Consider the following 15,861-nt stretch of genomic DNA (forward strand, 5'->3'; position numbering starts at 1 on the left):
ATCTGAACCACTTATTTATACTTATTTTGTTAATTTAATGAGTAAATTAGGCACACATTCGAACAACGGCAAATCAGGTTTTTTGTAATAAATAAATACATTAGTTGACATAAGACATAGCACAAAATACACTCTTTTTTCGCCACCTGCTGGCGTATTTATGTAATATGAAGAAATTGTCACTGAATGAAGCAGTGAACGAATCTGAACGAATCATTTTTGTGAACGAACTGAAAATGAACGATTCTCTGGAAAGAATAAAAAATTCCACCACTACGCCGTAGCTAAGTAGTTGGCTGTGTGTAACGTGTAGCCTACGGCGTACCCTGACATGCATCTCTCCAAAAATGTAACAACAATGCTACACGGACCGCCAGCTCTGTGATTGGTCTGCAAAACCCTTCCCTCGGGTTTCACATGCTCCCTATGCGTGTGTAATTGCACGTAAACGCGGACAACGACGCATAAGTATAAATGAAAACCGACGCATAGTCTACAAGTCAGACGCAGAAGTATAAATCAACCTTTATGTTTGAATAGCGTTAAAAGCATGGAGTCCTAAGCGCGAGTCTCAGGTTTCTGTTGAAACCGGCACTTCTAACGGCAGCTGCAGTGACGTTTAACAAGTGAAGTTTAACAAGACTCGCTTGTTGTCAGAATATGCAAAATGGAAATACTCACGGGACTTTCTAACATTTACAGATAAGGATATAACCATAAAATGTAAGTTTTGCACTGAGAAAAACACGTCAGAGGCTTTGAACTGCACATATTACAGTGCTTATGCTTTTGTTCATAAAAGAATATAAATTCTTATTGTTTCAGACAACTTGGATCATGTACCTTTTTCCTGCAGCCTCACTCTGTGTCCTCTGCTATTTTCCATATGTGTTTTGCCCATAGAAATGGGTTATTCACTACTGCAGTGGTTCTCAAAGTGTGGGGCGCGCCCCCCAGGGGGGGCGCAAGGTTACTGCAGGGGGGGCGCGGGAGATCTGCAAAAAATAAATAAAAAAAATACAGCCGTTACGTTACTACGGCGTTCAAGTGCGTGAAAGCGGTAGTGATAGCGCTCTTCTTTTATAAATCGGCAACGAACGGCAATTACACTGAATCGTTCTTTTCTTTTATAAATCGGCAACGAACGGCAATTACACTGAATCGTTCTTCTTCAGACCGTTGGAACAAGCCCAACCTAGAAGTTGCTCGCCAAAGAAAAAAACCTCTTCAGCGGACCGAATCACGAGCTGCTATTGTGAACGTGGCACTCCGCTGCTGTGCGCGCTCTGGTGAGAAGACCAACCAGAAGCTGAGCTCGTGAGGCACTCAAAGCTGCTATATATTAACTTTTAATTATAAATTAAAAGTTAAAGTTCTGGTTTATTATTCTCTCTTACTGTTGATTCAATGACATGACAAATTAAAACTATTCCTGTTTTTCATCGCACGTTTTTATTTTATTTTGTAATTTTTTATTTTTTATTTTTCAAGGAGAAATACAGAAAGCAGGCCTTCAATAATTTCCTAAATCACTTGTAAGTTTATCATTGCACATATTTCATTGTAAAAAAACTTTCCGCTTATATATATATATATATATATATATATATATATGTATATATATATATATATATATTATTTAATTTTTTTGGGAGGGGGGGCCCATATTTTTTTAAAGGTTTAAAGGGGGGCGCGACCAAAAAAGTTTGAGAACCACTGCACTACTGTAAAGCACGTGACTGACTGATGTTTCCAAGCACAGACACAACAAATCGATAATTAAATTCATGGTTGATTATTTTCATTCTCGATAATAATCAATTTTATCAATTAGTTGTTGCAGCCCTACTCATATTGATCAGTACTAGGACAGTTGCTTTTCACCCTGAACATGCTACCTTTGGGAGATATCATTAGGAAGCATGTCGGTGGTTTTCACTGTTACACTAATGATACTTAGCTCTATATTTCTTCGCGCCCTGAGGAAACATACCAATTCACGAAATTAACAGAATACATAGTTGATATAAAAAAAAAGGATGACTAGTAATTTCCTAGCCTGGATGCCAGCCGAACTTAGCCCCGCCCACAAAATTTTTAGGTCGGGAAGTTCGGTCTGGACTCGATCCGTTGAGGAGCTATTATGCCCGAACAAAAATTGTTCGGACCAATCAAATTGTCAGGGCAATTGTCTTTATACGATGATGGACAGATGAGCAACGGTAACGTAATCATCCACGTCATCAACGAGCGCTTGGGTTGAATTCAAATGACTGCCGCTGGAGAATTGAGATTTCACGAGTTCACACTTACAAATAAGTAAGATAGAATAAATGCATATTTGGCGTGCTGTCCGAGGAGAGGCTCCGGGCTCGGTATTTGGCCCGAACCCTAGGCTACTTCCCCCGTATTCCAGGCTGTGGAAGAACAAGCCGAGAGTGAGTGGAGGGATGCTGAAAACTGTCAAGGAATGTTAGGTGAGTTGACAGTGAATAAATATATGCTTCCTCTCATGCTGATAGTGTAGACCGTAGACGGTAATTGTTTGATGACAAGTTGTTTGGATTGATTATTTGAACGTGCTCCTCCCGAACTTTGTTTATAAAACATTGTGTAGATTCCGCCATCGCGTCTGTTATAGAAGATATCGACAGCGCATTAATTTTAAAAGAGGAACAGAGAACCGCGATCAAGGCATTTGTCGATCGGAAACATGAATGAAAAACATACGTCACTTACTCCGTTGCTCTGATTGGTTGTAGGTCTATCCAATTGAGTGCAGAGGCATTTTCCTTCCTGGTTCGGTTAAAACACGCCCCATAATCACAGCCCAATGGAGCAGTATCAGACTCACATTCTGACTAGAATCTGAGTATGACGACGTCAGGCTAGTAATTTCCTACTACTAAATTCTGAATTAAGGTTTTAATTATTGGACAAAAAAACCTCAGCACTTAATAACCTGGAATACTGTCTAACATTGATTGCTGCTCTATCAAGTCTTCATTGTCAGTTAGGAACCTGGGTGTGCTCTTTGATACCAGTCTTCAATTTAAAACCACATTTCTAGCATCTATAAAACCGCTTTTTCCCATCTAAATTACAACATATGCTCTCAATTATAAATGCAGAAAAGTTAGTTTGGCCTTTTATTGTGGCCAGCCTAAGGTACACCTGTGTAATAATCATGCTGTCTAATCAGCATCTTGATATGCCATACCTGTGAGGTGGATGGATTATCTTGGCAAAGGAGAAGTGCTCACTAACACAGATTTAGAGAGATTTGTGAACAATATTTGAGAGAAATAGGCCTTTTGTGTACATAGAAAAAGTCTCACATCTTTGAGTTCAGCTCATGAAAAATGGGGGCAAAAACAAAAATGTTGCATTTATAATTTTGTTCAGTGTATAATAATAATAAACTTTATTTTCTATAGCGCCTTAGCTCAAAAGTTAAACCTCAAAACGCTTCACAAAAAGAAGAAAAAAATAAAAGAGAAATAGAACAATTTAAAAGAAAATCATTACGCATTACGAACTGTAATTTGTTTAGAGTAGCTTTTGAAACCCCGGCAAGTAGAGCGTTGCAATAATCAACGTGAGAAATTACAAAAATGTTCATTAATTTTTCAGCCACCGGAAATGACAACATAGGACGTAGTCTGGCAATGTTTCTAAGATGAAAAAAATATATTTTGACTGTATTCTGGATATGAGGATCAAAAGTTAAATTAGCATCAAATATCACCCCCAAATTTTAGTCTGCCATATTTGTCTGTCTGTCTCATCAGATATGGACCTGCACCTAAACAGGTCCGCAGAACTGCTTTATAGATGTGTAATAAAGTTCAAAGCTCAGGAAACGAGGAGGCTGGAACCGGCAAACGATCAGCATAAAGTTTTAATCATAGAATAAACAAACAGCAAAACAAAAGTGAAACATAAAACAACATAAATGTCCCAGGCCTGGTTCTCTCTCATTTTGCAGTGCACCGTCGTCACTCTTCCTTTCATCCATCCAGAGCTCCTCTATGGGACTCAAGATCACTCTGTTCCCATGGCTCTCAGCTCCGCCCTGCTTGCCACAAGATGAAATGAACTAATTTAATAATTGATGATCATTACATTGGAACTGAATCAACACTAAACTGACTTCAGCTGAACAATGACACTATTTTTTTCTTAGAGCTGCATTAAATGAAGATCAAGAAGAGCTCTGTTTGCATCATTGAAGTATTTTCCTGTTATCACTGTAAAGCTGCTTTGAAACAATCTGTATTGTATAAAGCGAAATGTAAATAACAGTGACTTGGCTTGATCTTGATTAGACTTTTTTTGTCAAATGTGATCTTCCAGTTTTATTTACATTGCCATATTTGACATTACAAAAAAAGACAGTACTTAAGCCGTTATTGTAAGCTGCTGTGTGAACCTGACATTTACAGAATCACATCAGTAAGTAAATGCAGTTGTCAGTCTCAAACACTAGACATAAAAAGTCCAAACATACTAGGTGCGTAGTAATCCACAAAAGGAAAAAAGGCCCAGAAAAATACCACATTCATGTTGTGACTGAAAGGTTTGCCTTTTTTTTCTTTTCTTTTTCAGTAAAGCTGTGGTACAGTCACATTTTTTTTTTTTTTTTTTTTAAATAATTTATTTTTGCTTGCTTCTTTTACCCTTATAGTTTGTGGGCATTTGTTTGTTTGTTTTTTCTCGTATGCACTTTTTTTTATGCACACTGTAAGTATGTGTGTGTGTGCAGGTGGACTAAAGCTCATGAGCTCCTTGTGGAGCAGAAGATCAGTAAGGATCATTTGGTTCGAGCTGTGAAAGAGTCTGAAGCCATGCTGAGGTTAGACCATTAAGGAAAACACTAACAAGCGTTTGGAAGTGTTGTGATTAACATTCTTGACTAGTCAAATAAAAAATAGCTCTGAAAATAGATTTCTCAAACTTGAATTAACAGAAATGATTATTGTAATCAGTATTTTCTATACTTAATACTAAATGCATGCCCTCTATATGCACAAACTGTAAGAGACTACATTGATTTTGACAATGATATCTAAGAGTGTCTCGTTAGAAGATGATTACACATGTATGTCAGTAATAATATTGATAATGTGTTTGTCAGGGATGGATACAAGCAGTTCTTTGATCATCTCTATCAGATGTCTGTTCCTCTGCTGATCTTCTCTGCTGGGATTGGGGATGTGTTGGAGGAAGTGATCAGACAAGCTGGTGTCTTCCATCCTAATGTCAAAGTCTTCTCCAACTATATGGACTTTGATGATTCTGTGAGTCTTCCATCTTTTTATTTAAAGAACAGTAACCCTTCTAGAGATTTCAGGTACTACGTAGATTTTCCATCAAATAAATTAAATTGCAGAAAGAAAAAAAAAAAAATTCTGTGGTAGCTTGTTTCCGCCATGTAATAAAAAATAAAAAAGGTAATTGCGACGTTTTATCTCTCAATTCTAACTTTTTTTCTAGAAAAAAATCTTCATAATAAATATAATCATCATAAAAATAAAAAAATAGGAATATAATCATTAACTATTAACCAACATTTATAATAATAATAATAATAATAATAATACATTTTATTTGTATTGCACTTTACATTACAGCAATCTCAAAGTGCTACAGAGCATATAGAAATACAGTTAAAAAATCAAGGTCAATAAATAGTTGAAAGAAAAACCTATAAAATAAACTATAAAAAAGTGAAAAGCTTTTTTTAAAAAGAGATGTTTTTAGGTTTCGTTTAAAAACATCTGTAGGGCATTCCACAGCCTCAGAGCAGTCGATGAAAAGGCCCTATCACCCATGCTGCAGAGCTTGGTTCTGGGGGCTTGGAGGTTGTTTGTGTTTGCAGACCAGAGGGTGCGTGAGGATGTCTGGTGGGTAAGGAGTTCCTGAAAGGTAAAGGAGGGCATGTCCGTGAATGCATTGGTGAGTGAGGAGTAGGCTTGCTACGATAGTCGGTGTCAGGGCCGTAGCTAGAGGATTCGGGGCCCCCTGAAAAAAATATTGATGTGGGCCCCCACCACCCTCCACCAATATCATATACTGTACAACAGATGAGCATGGAGGCCCACATACAGAATAACAGAAGAAGGTGATGTTGTTGTAAAACCTTTATTTTAAAAGTTAAATTTATATAAAAATTACAACTAATAAAAAGAAATTGTTAAATAATAATAAAACCAATTTAAAAAAAGTAACAGCAAAATAATGTTTTTTCCCCCATCAGGGAAACAGTCTGTTATAATTCATAAATCAAAAAGTAAACATTTATACAAGAATGACAAAAATGCAGTCAAATTTAAAAAATAACCTCATTTATTGTTTTATTTTTTAATAAAGATAATATTATTAAATAAAGCTAAAATTTATTCATTCAAGTGCATTCGTGTTTTATTGATGTAGGCTAATAAATACATCATCAGCCGGCAGGTTAGGTGCATAATGCAATGCGTCGTGACTCGTGTCAATTTTTTAACTCTATTTACAATAGTGTAAAAAGACAGGGATTTTGAACACGTAATCATTCGGTCGATTGTGGTGCGCATCGATAATGAAGAGTGAGTAGCCTACACGACAGGCTGTAGACGGTAGTTTTCTTATTTCCAGCGAAATAACAATACAACCTGTCTTCAAAGAACGTCTTGATCGACTGGGATACAACAACTCTCCTGGCCTCCCTCTCATTCTTTTCATAGCATTTCTGGTGCCCTAAGTTATGTTTTCTTTTCCCCGACATTTTCAGTTAATCTCCTGCTCTTCCACCAAGTTCATCGTTAACTTCAGGCACTGCCGCCTCAACTCTGATTGGTTCTGTTCACGAGCTGGGGCTGGACTTACAATTTTATTGGGTCGATCTGATGTTTGTCACTGACTGAATAATTAATAAATACTTTAGATCGGACTAAACCATTTATAGGGAGGTAAGAGAATATTTTGAAAAAATATTTAACCAAATTGCATGTTTTCGTGGTTTTTATTTAAATCTCAGGCATACAACTAATATAATATTAGAATTATTCACACAACAGGGGCCTATATAGTATAACTGCTGGATTTTGTGGGGCCCCCTGGGCAGTGGGGGCCCCTATAATTGTCACCACCTTTCACCCCACTAGCGACGGCCCTGGTCGGTGTTACCAGTGTTACACGGTATTCAGTTGCAACACCGGTTTCATCACTTGCCCACCGCGGCACCGCAAAAAAAATAAAAGTTTAAAGCAATAAAAATATTTAACGCAATTACACAGTATCCGTTTTTTTCTGTCACCCCTTGACTAGCATTGTATGATCACGCTCTTATTAATGTGAATGCTTTTAAAGCATTCAAGCACGACAAGACTAAAGAGACCGCGCTGTAAGTCCTGCCTATTACACACACGACCCAAAGAAAAGACGCGCCAGGAGGATTATTATACCGGCAGCCTAATAATCATGAATGCATGAATGCTATCTTTTAACACATCTCCGGCGAACGGCTTCTTCACGCAAAAGAAAAACTCTTCATGAAGCGCAGTGAAATTCAGCCATAGACAGTATATAAACTGGACACAGTGACCCCATAGGTTTCAACGGAGACAAGTGAAGCAAATTAGAAGCACTCACTTCCTGATGGCTGAGCGTACTGCGCAGGCTCAAACTGACCTTGACGACGTGGATGTGACGTGAGCAGCCTGTCTGACAGTTGTAAGTGTTCTAGTAGCTGTGCCAAGCGAAATCTGAATCATTCCCTTCCGAATCTTGCAGAGACGGAGAGTGTGAGTAGGAGCTGTCCATGAGCTAGGAGCAGGAGAAACTTTATGACTCTCTATGGGCTTCTCCCTTGACTTTATCGGACTTTATTCCTCCACGTCCCCCCCGATTGACTGCGAGCTTCTCCCTTGACTTTATCGGACTTTATTCCTCCACGTCCCCCCCGATTGACTGCGAGCTTCTCCTCCTGTCTATACGGTAATTTCCAGAGAGTCGCGTGGTTATGACCCAATCATTAGCCTACTTTTACAAAAACTGCTTCTACGGGGCCATAACGTAAGATACAAGGTAATGGAGCCTTTTATAGATTGTTGTGTTTCTTTAGAAATAAATAATGGACAAATGGAGTCTTTAAACGCCTCAGATGTAAAGTTATTCGCTGTCAAAGTGACGCCAAAATGAATGGGAGTCAATGGAATGCTAACAGCAGGTGAAGGCTTGTTAGCCAATGGCGGCCCCCGGGGGTGGTACGGAATTCGAGTGCTGGATTGACCCCCTGAATTCAGCGACCTATGTGGCGTTTCCTGATGGATCGAGGTTGTTTGTTAACTTCATTTTATACGTAAATTCACACGAGCTCTAAGCGCATGCGAGACTGCTGCGAGTAGTCAAACTTTATTAATTAAACAGAAAATCAGAGGGAATTATTTCTTTAATGTATTTTTTATTTTTTTATTTTTACTGGTTGGGCGGTCACACGGCTTTCATATTTTTCAGTTACTGACTGGTGCGGAGACCTGGCGTGTTATTAATTTTTTTTATTTAATTTTGTTCAAATTTTGATTTTGAATTACTTTTATTTTTAAACTTTCGGATTCAACCCATGTTCTCAAGCAGTGAAAAATAGAGGACACTGACAACGCGCTGACAGACAGGACCGAGCAGGTAATATTTAATATGCCTATTTAATAATAAATAGGCCTACCGTTTTGTGTTGTGACAGATTGCCTCAGTTAAAGCCAAGTTCAAATCCACCGACATTAATAACTCTCCTGACTGCTTTGTCGGACAAAAATGGTGGATTTTGATTGGTCAGACTCAGATCGCATGTCAGTCAAACTTCCTGCGAAGGATGAATTGACGCTAATTTAAGCACCAGCTTTGAGTATGACATTGAGTATTGGACGGAGTTTGGCAATGTTCTTGAGGTGGTAGAATGATGTCTTAACAGAGGTCAAGTCATCTTCATTTATATAGCGCTTTTAACAATGTAGATTGTTTCAAAGCAGCTTTACAGAGATAAACATATAATTTAAGGTAACAGAGATTGTTTTGACTTTATAGCGGTTCTTTAATAAAGTTATTTTCCAGCTAAAGTTAGTTTTGATTGATTCGCTTCCATCGCAACGATCATTTGTTATTAAATTAGGGGCCACTAAGATGACACCATTCTCTCTACACAGACTTTAAACATGAACCTGTGATAAACGCTGATGGCGTGCACATGCGCATTAAGAATTGGTTCTATAGTTATGTGCGTTTGAATATATGTGTGCAGGTTTGTAATTACCTACAAACCAAGCCTAAACAAAGTACTGTTTTTTTCTTATAAATTTTGATACAGAATTTTATTTTATTTTGTCACTTCGGGGTAGGTACGCGAAACGAATTTTCCCGACAGCGCTTTATCTGTAGAGTGGTAAAGGGATCCTCCATAGGGAGAGACTAGTTGGCACTTCAGCACTGCGTTGTCATCGGGTCCAGGCGAAGGTCCTTCGTCAGATCTGGATATGGCCTGGATCCGGCAGGTTGCGGGAAAAACCTCGGGATAAACAAAGACACTAAAATTAGCGTAGATGCCATTCTTCTTATGATGTAATGAGTACATCAGGATTTATGGGAAGTGTTCCCGGTTCCGGCTGACCTAATCTATGCAGTAGTGGTGTCAACAATAATCGATTCGGCGATGCATCGCAATGCGGGGCATGCACGATTCAGCATCGATGCGGCAAAGTGCCATAATCGATTATGTCACTGTTTTAGGGGTGTAACAGTACGCGTATTCGTATTAAACCGTTCGGTACAAGGCAGGCATTTTCAAACCGAACGGTTATTTCAAATGTAAGCGCGTCGCGAGCGCGCTCATAATGTAGACGCTGGCGCGACCACAACAACATCAAATGGCAAACGCAATGTAAGTGGAACGAAACTGAGCTACTCGTGACGGACTGTTTATCAGTTTGGACCAAAGCAGCGCGAGCCGATCTTATACTACACAGCGCTAAGAGATCCAGTAAAGAAAGCATTTGAACTCGCCACTAAAGTAATAACATCGCTGCGAGATCTAGTGAGAAACATTCACATTTCTCCGTTATTAACGGATCAAACAGCGCTGACGTGGAAACCAGGAAGAAACATTGTGACATGAATGAACTATCCGGTGTCCACAGATCTGCAATATTCACCATGGATTTACTGTAGTAACACTAACTGCAACTTTGGAAGTTTGGCAGGAATAGTAGGCTATAATGCTTTCAAGTAACATGTCGGATTTATTTCGACATTATGAATAACATTGCTGCCCTCAAATGTTAATCTGAACTAAAATAAACATTTGTTTATAAGCACAAAATATTACATTTATTTTTTTCCAAGGAGCTGTTTTGTTTTATATGCTCCTAAGAAGAGTCAATTATAGCTCCATCATTGCTCAAAGAAAAAAATGTCATACTTTATGATGTTAGTTTTAATAAAGAATTTTTTTAAAAAATCAAGGAAATTTCTCTGGCATTTCTTTCTTTTTGCTGTATCGAAAACGTACCGAACCGTGACACAAGTGTATCGTATTGAACCGAACCGTGAATTTTGTGAACCGTTACACCCCTACACTGTTTATTTTCTGGCCTTGAGTTGGACAATAAAGTTGAAATTTAATTTCAAATGGTTCTCAAGCAGAGAGAAGAGAAACATTTCTCATTCAAAGCACTGAAAGCAATGATTTATGTTTTATTTTTCAGGTTTGAAAATGCCATATCCAATACCCTGTACCATTCAATTTTATTTTATTTAATGACATTTATGTCAAAGATACAGGAGAGTGATAATACACACATAGCAGCCAATAAAATCTGTTGTTCAATATCTGACTGCTCTATTGCCTCATGACTGATGAAAAATTTGCCTTGTGTGCAGTAGAATTTTGATGCATCGCAATGCATCGTAGAATCGAATTGTATCGAATCGTTACCTGGTGAATCGTAATCGAATCGAATTGTGAGGGCAGTGCCAATGCACACCCCTACTATGCAGCCTAACATTGAATTATAGAAGTCTATAATGTATTATGTGAATGCTAGGTCAAAGAGATGTGTCTTTAATCTAGCTTTGAACTGACAGAGTGTGTCTGCTTCCCGGACAATGGTAGGAAGACTGTTCCAAAGTTTTGGTGCTAAATAGGAGAAGGATATTCTAGGTATTATCAACTGGCCGGAATTTTGAGATCGCAATAGACGTGAAGGACTATAATGCGTTAAAAGGTGTTTGATGTGGGTGTCAAAGGTGAGTTGAGAGTCCATTTTAACACCCAAATTGGGGACAGATGTGGAAAGGGAGATGTTTTGACCAGAGAAAGCGATACTGTTGATGGTGGAAAAGCGGAGCTGATGTGGTGTGCCAACTATGATGGCATCTGTTTTGGAACTGTTCAGCTGAAGGAAGTTGAGCTTCATCCATGCCTCTATCTCCTCCAGGCAGGTGGTCAGTGTGGATGTTGGCAAGGGAGCAGAAGTAGTGGGGGTTGTCCAGAGATAAAGCTGTGTGTCATCAGCATAATAATGGAATGATATACCATGTCTGCTAATGACTTTGCCAAGGGGGAGCATGTAAATGGAGAAGAGTTTGGGACCCAGCACAGAGCCCTGAGGGATGCCGCAGTTGACGTTGTGGGTGTGTGATTTGGCTTTGCCCAGGGCGACGTGCTCGGTTCTGCCTGTTAGGTATGAGATAAACCAGTTGTGAACATTTTCTGAGAGTCCAATGGTGTGTTGCAGGCGGTGGAGGAGAATGTTGTACTGTTTCAAAAGCAGCTGATAACATGAGTGAGGTATCTCACTATTGGAAACACCTCTGGGCGTGACAGATCCTGGAAGCACCAATCACACCACGTCTGTCAGTTGACAGACCAATCACGACATTGATGCGGGAGTCCCGCCTCCCTAATATATACCACTGCCGGTGGTCCATACTTCATTCTCTGCATATCTCTTCTCTGTGCACTGCAAGGAGGGAACTGTGGTGAGATACCTCTCATGTTATCAGAGAACCGGGGTTACGTAAGTAACCTAAAGTTCTCTTTCAAACATTCGCTCGGTATCTCACTATGGGATATAGACAACTCCCGTATTGCAGATATGCTGTCCGAAGCAGGCATGTCAACCAACTCATTGATGTATGTAACCAAGGTTTTTTTTTTTTTTTTTTTTTTTTTTCACACTTAGGACGGAATGAGCCAAATGACAAATGAGTGAGGCGAAGCCCAACTTGCTGCTGCACATATGTCCTGAACTGAAACACCCTTAAATAGTGCTCATAAGGTAGCCAAACCTCTGGTAGAATGAGCGCTCAGCCCTTCCGGAGGACAGAGACCCATGTCATAATAACCTAATATAATAGCTTCCACTACCCAGTGGGACAGGCGCTGATGCGAAAAAGGTTTCCATTTATGAGAATCAGCCCATGAAACAAATAACTGATTACTCTTCCTTAGTGCTTTCGTTCTGTCCTCATTGTGATGCAACGCAAGGACAGGCCATTCCATGTCGAGTAAAAAAGCCTGCGGATGGAAAGCCAGTAAATCCACCTCTTTACAGGCGTTCTGTCCTCACAATCCTCTGTCAATCCCCACATGACACGCAGAAATTGCGGCAAAATAAACCTTAAGTTGAAAAGGCTCTGCCCTTATCCAAAAGTTCCTACAGGAAACATAACATCATAACATCCACGACAGAACAGAGAAAAGGGACAATGTGTCTGTGTGCGCACCATCGCTCAAACACACTCCATTTCCGATTATATGCAGTGTGCGTTGAAGCTGCTCGTGCATTCTGAATTGTTTCAATCACCCTCGGAGGCAATCCCTTCACACTCAAGTTTAACCTCTCATGGGCCAGGCCCAAAGAGCCACTTTGTCTGGGGCTGGGTGAAAAATCTCCCCGCGTGCTTGTGAGAGAAGGTTCCTCCGCAACGGGAGAGGCCAGGGCTGGTCGCAAAGGAGTTGAATTATCTCCGTCAACCACAACTTCCCTGGCCAGTTCAGGGCAATCATTATGACTGAGTGACCATACTCTCTTACCCTTCTTAAAGTTGGAACGACCAGACTCAGTGGAGGAAACGCGTACAGTAGTGCGTTGTGCCACGGGTGTGCCAGAGCATCCACACCCATAGGCGCACCGTCTCTCGCCAGAGAGAAGAATAGAGAGCACTGAGTGTTTTCGTGCAAGGCGAAGAGATCTACGGCAGCTCGGCCGAACCTGTGGGTGGAGAATCCATTCTCCATACAGAGGATTTCCTCTGGACAGGAGATCCGCCCCCACATTCATTATTCCCGGGACATGGATTGCCCATAGTGAATGAAAATGCTTCGCGCCCCACACACGATTCCGTGCCACTAATAACTGCCAGCTTGAACGTTCTTAGGACATTACCCAGAGATAGAGAGTTCATAATATTGAGAAGAGGCTCTTCTGCTACATGTAACAACTCTTTCAGTAATTTAGTGGGTATTGGATCTAATAAAATGTTGTTGGTTTAGATGTAATAAGTTTATTCATCTCTCCTTGTCCTATAGTTGTAAAGCACTGCAATTGATCTTGAGGGGTCATAATTGAGACTGAATTATAAAACGCTGTATGTTTACATTTACAATTGTATTTCTGAAGCTTTCGATTTTTTTTCAGTGAAGAAATTCATAAAGTCATTACTACTAAACTGTGATGGAATATTCAGTTCAGGTGACGTCTGTTTATTTGTTAATCTAGCCACTGCATAAAATAAAAATCTTGGATTGTTTTGGTTATTTTCTATGAGTTTGCAAAGATGCTCAGCCCTGGCTTCTTTTAGAGCCTTTTTATAGCAGGACAAACTGTCTCTCCACGCAATTCTAAAGACTTCTAAAGGAGGTCAGATATAAAATACATCAGATTTCAATTGTCATGTGAAGATATTAAGGAGATGACTGACGGGACGATGTTAGAGAATTTGGTGTGCAACAGATCCTGAGCGTTGACAAGTAGACAATTATCTTGTAAAATGTGTGGTCCTTACCGCCGCTTCCTACACAGAGTACGCATAATCGCAAATTGGAAAGTGAAAGTAAAAAGCGAGCGTGTGTTTAAAAGCAATTTTTCCCTGCATATTGATAGCAGCTCCCTGATGCCCAAAAATTATATGCAATATAATTACACAACTATATAACTGTGAAAGAACGCTAAAGCATTGAAATATACATTTTTTTCTTCCATCTCTTATTTTTCCATCACCATGTCCTTTTAGGGCAGTGATTCTCAACCTTTTGGGCCAGTGCCCCCCTACCCATTATCTAGGTCCCTTACCGCTCCCCATCAAATAAAATGTTGTCTAATTGTCTTCCCTGAATATTTGCCACAGTCAGGTGGCTGTAGAAACGAAGCATATGGTTTGAAATACACAGTCTTTTAATATAAGAGCAAATGCAGGAAGGATATCCGTGCACAACACAACAATAACCAACAAAGGACAGAACAGAAGAGGAAGAATAAATACACAGTAAATGAGGACACTAAACGGGAACAGCTGACAAGAATGAACTAATTAGAAACCACAGAGACTAACGAGAATGAATACAGACAAGACAGAAACTGAACTAAACAACATAATTGTGACAATATTAATGTTGATTATTATTCTGGGTTTATTATGATTTTGGGGTGTAGGGAGCTCTGGGTAGAGGTAGTGCCTTTGTTTCCTGATAGCTGCACTCAACTATTGAGTGGACGGACACACTGGTCCTCATCCATCTCCTAAATCTCTCACGTCTGGCTCTTGGTGCCACACCCCGGTACACCGCTTCAGCTGGCGGGCTAAACGACGTGAGGGGGTGATGTTTCCACACTGCATCATTGGGTGAATGAACTCCCACGACGGAGTCACCGGCCACCTACCAGCTATGGTTTCAAATAGCAGGGAAGGCAGATCTCTTCAGCCTTGGCTGGCCATCTGCCTAGGAGAGGGAAACTCTGATGTAAAACCTACGGCTCGAGGACCTCGCTGTCACCGTCCCAGATTGCTAGGCCATGGCAGTTGAAGCCCGGGCTTAAAGGGTGGGGTCAGTTCTGCGCACACTGCGCTCCACTTGAAAACTCCTCTGCGCAGGCAAGAAGGAAATATCCACGTCTACCACCCACCCCAGTCCCAAACTAAGTCCTGTAGCGATGGGAAAAGGGCAAATCGGCAGGTGTAAGATGACACTGGAAGCCGCAGTCTCGATCCTGCATGCAGGCGGCTCAGGCGCTAGTGGTCGTCTGATGATGACCTGGAGACGACATCATCACTCAGCAGCACCCTGAGCGACCAGTCAGCCTTTTCTAGGGAAAGCACTGCTTGCTCCACATGGAGAGGGGCCTAGAAAAGGTGGCCTAAACAAAGCTAGTCTCCCCATCTCCCAGTTGGCTAACCGCAGTCATCGGGCATCTTCTTATGCGGTCAAACTAAATCAATGAAACAGTGGTGCATCCCACTCGCCTTAAAACAGGGGTGTCAAACTCATTTTCACTGAGGGCCACTTCAGCATTATGGCTGCCCTCAAAGAGCCGGTTGTAACTGTAAGAGTTTTAAAATGTTAATATATTGTCTCTTTATTTGATTATTACTTATTTAAGTTACAAATATTGTATATGCATTTGCAGGGGTGTTTCTAGGTTTTAAAAACATCAGGGGATGAGCCCGAAACATCAGGGGCTGGGTAATAATGATATGATACAGAGAATAATGTATATTGTATATATGCAGGGGCAAACTGGCTCAAAAATTCAGCCTTGGCACTGTAGTCACACCAGCACACATTACCACACAGTCATGCGTATTCAAATGTGAGGTAGTTAGGGG

General features: G+C 40.3%; 1 protein-coding gene across 2 annotated transcripts in view; it reads left to right on the forward strand.

Annotated features, from left to right (window-relative positions):
- LOC311093865 (cytosolic 5'-nucleotidase 3-like) overlaps positions 1 to 15,861 on the forward strand; it is a 104,854-nt gene that overhangs the window by 73,074 nt on the left and 15,919 nt on the right. For both annotated transcript variants that reach the window (XM_084131491.1, XM_084131490.1), the window contains 2 exons: positions 4,766 to 4,855; positions 5,138 to 5,300. In XM_084131491.1, the coding sequence (XP_083987617.1) occupies positions 4,766 to 4,855; positions 5,138 to 5,300 (253 nt within the window). The remainder of the gene's footprint in view (positions 1 to 4,765; positions 4,856 to 5,137; positions 5,301 to 15,861) is intronic.

Source organism: Abramis brama (genome assembly GCF_963993115.1).
Source record: "Abramis brama genome assembly, chromosome: 12".
Taxonomy (NCBI): Eukaryota; Metazoa; Chordata; class Actinopteri; order Cypriniformes; family Leuciscidae; genus Abramis; species Abramis brama.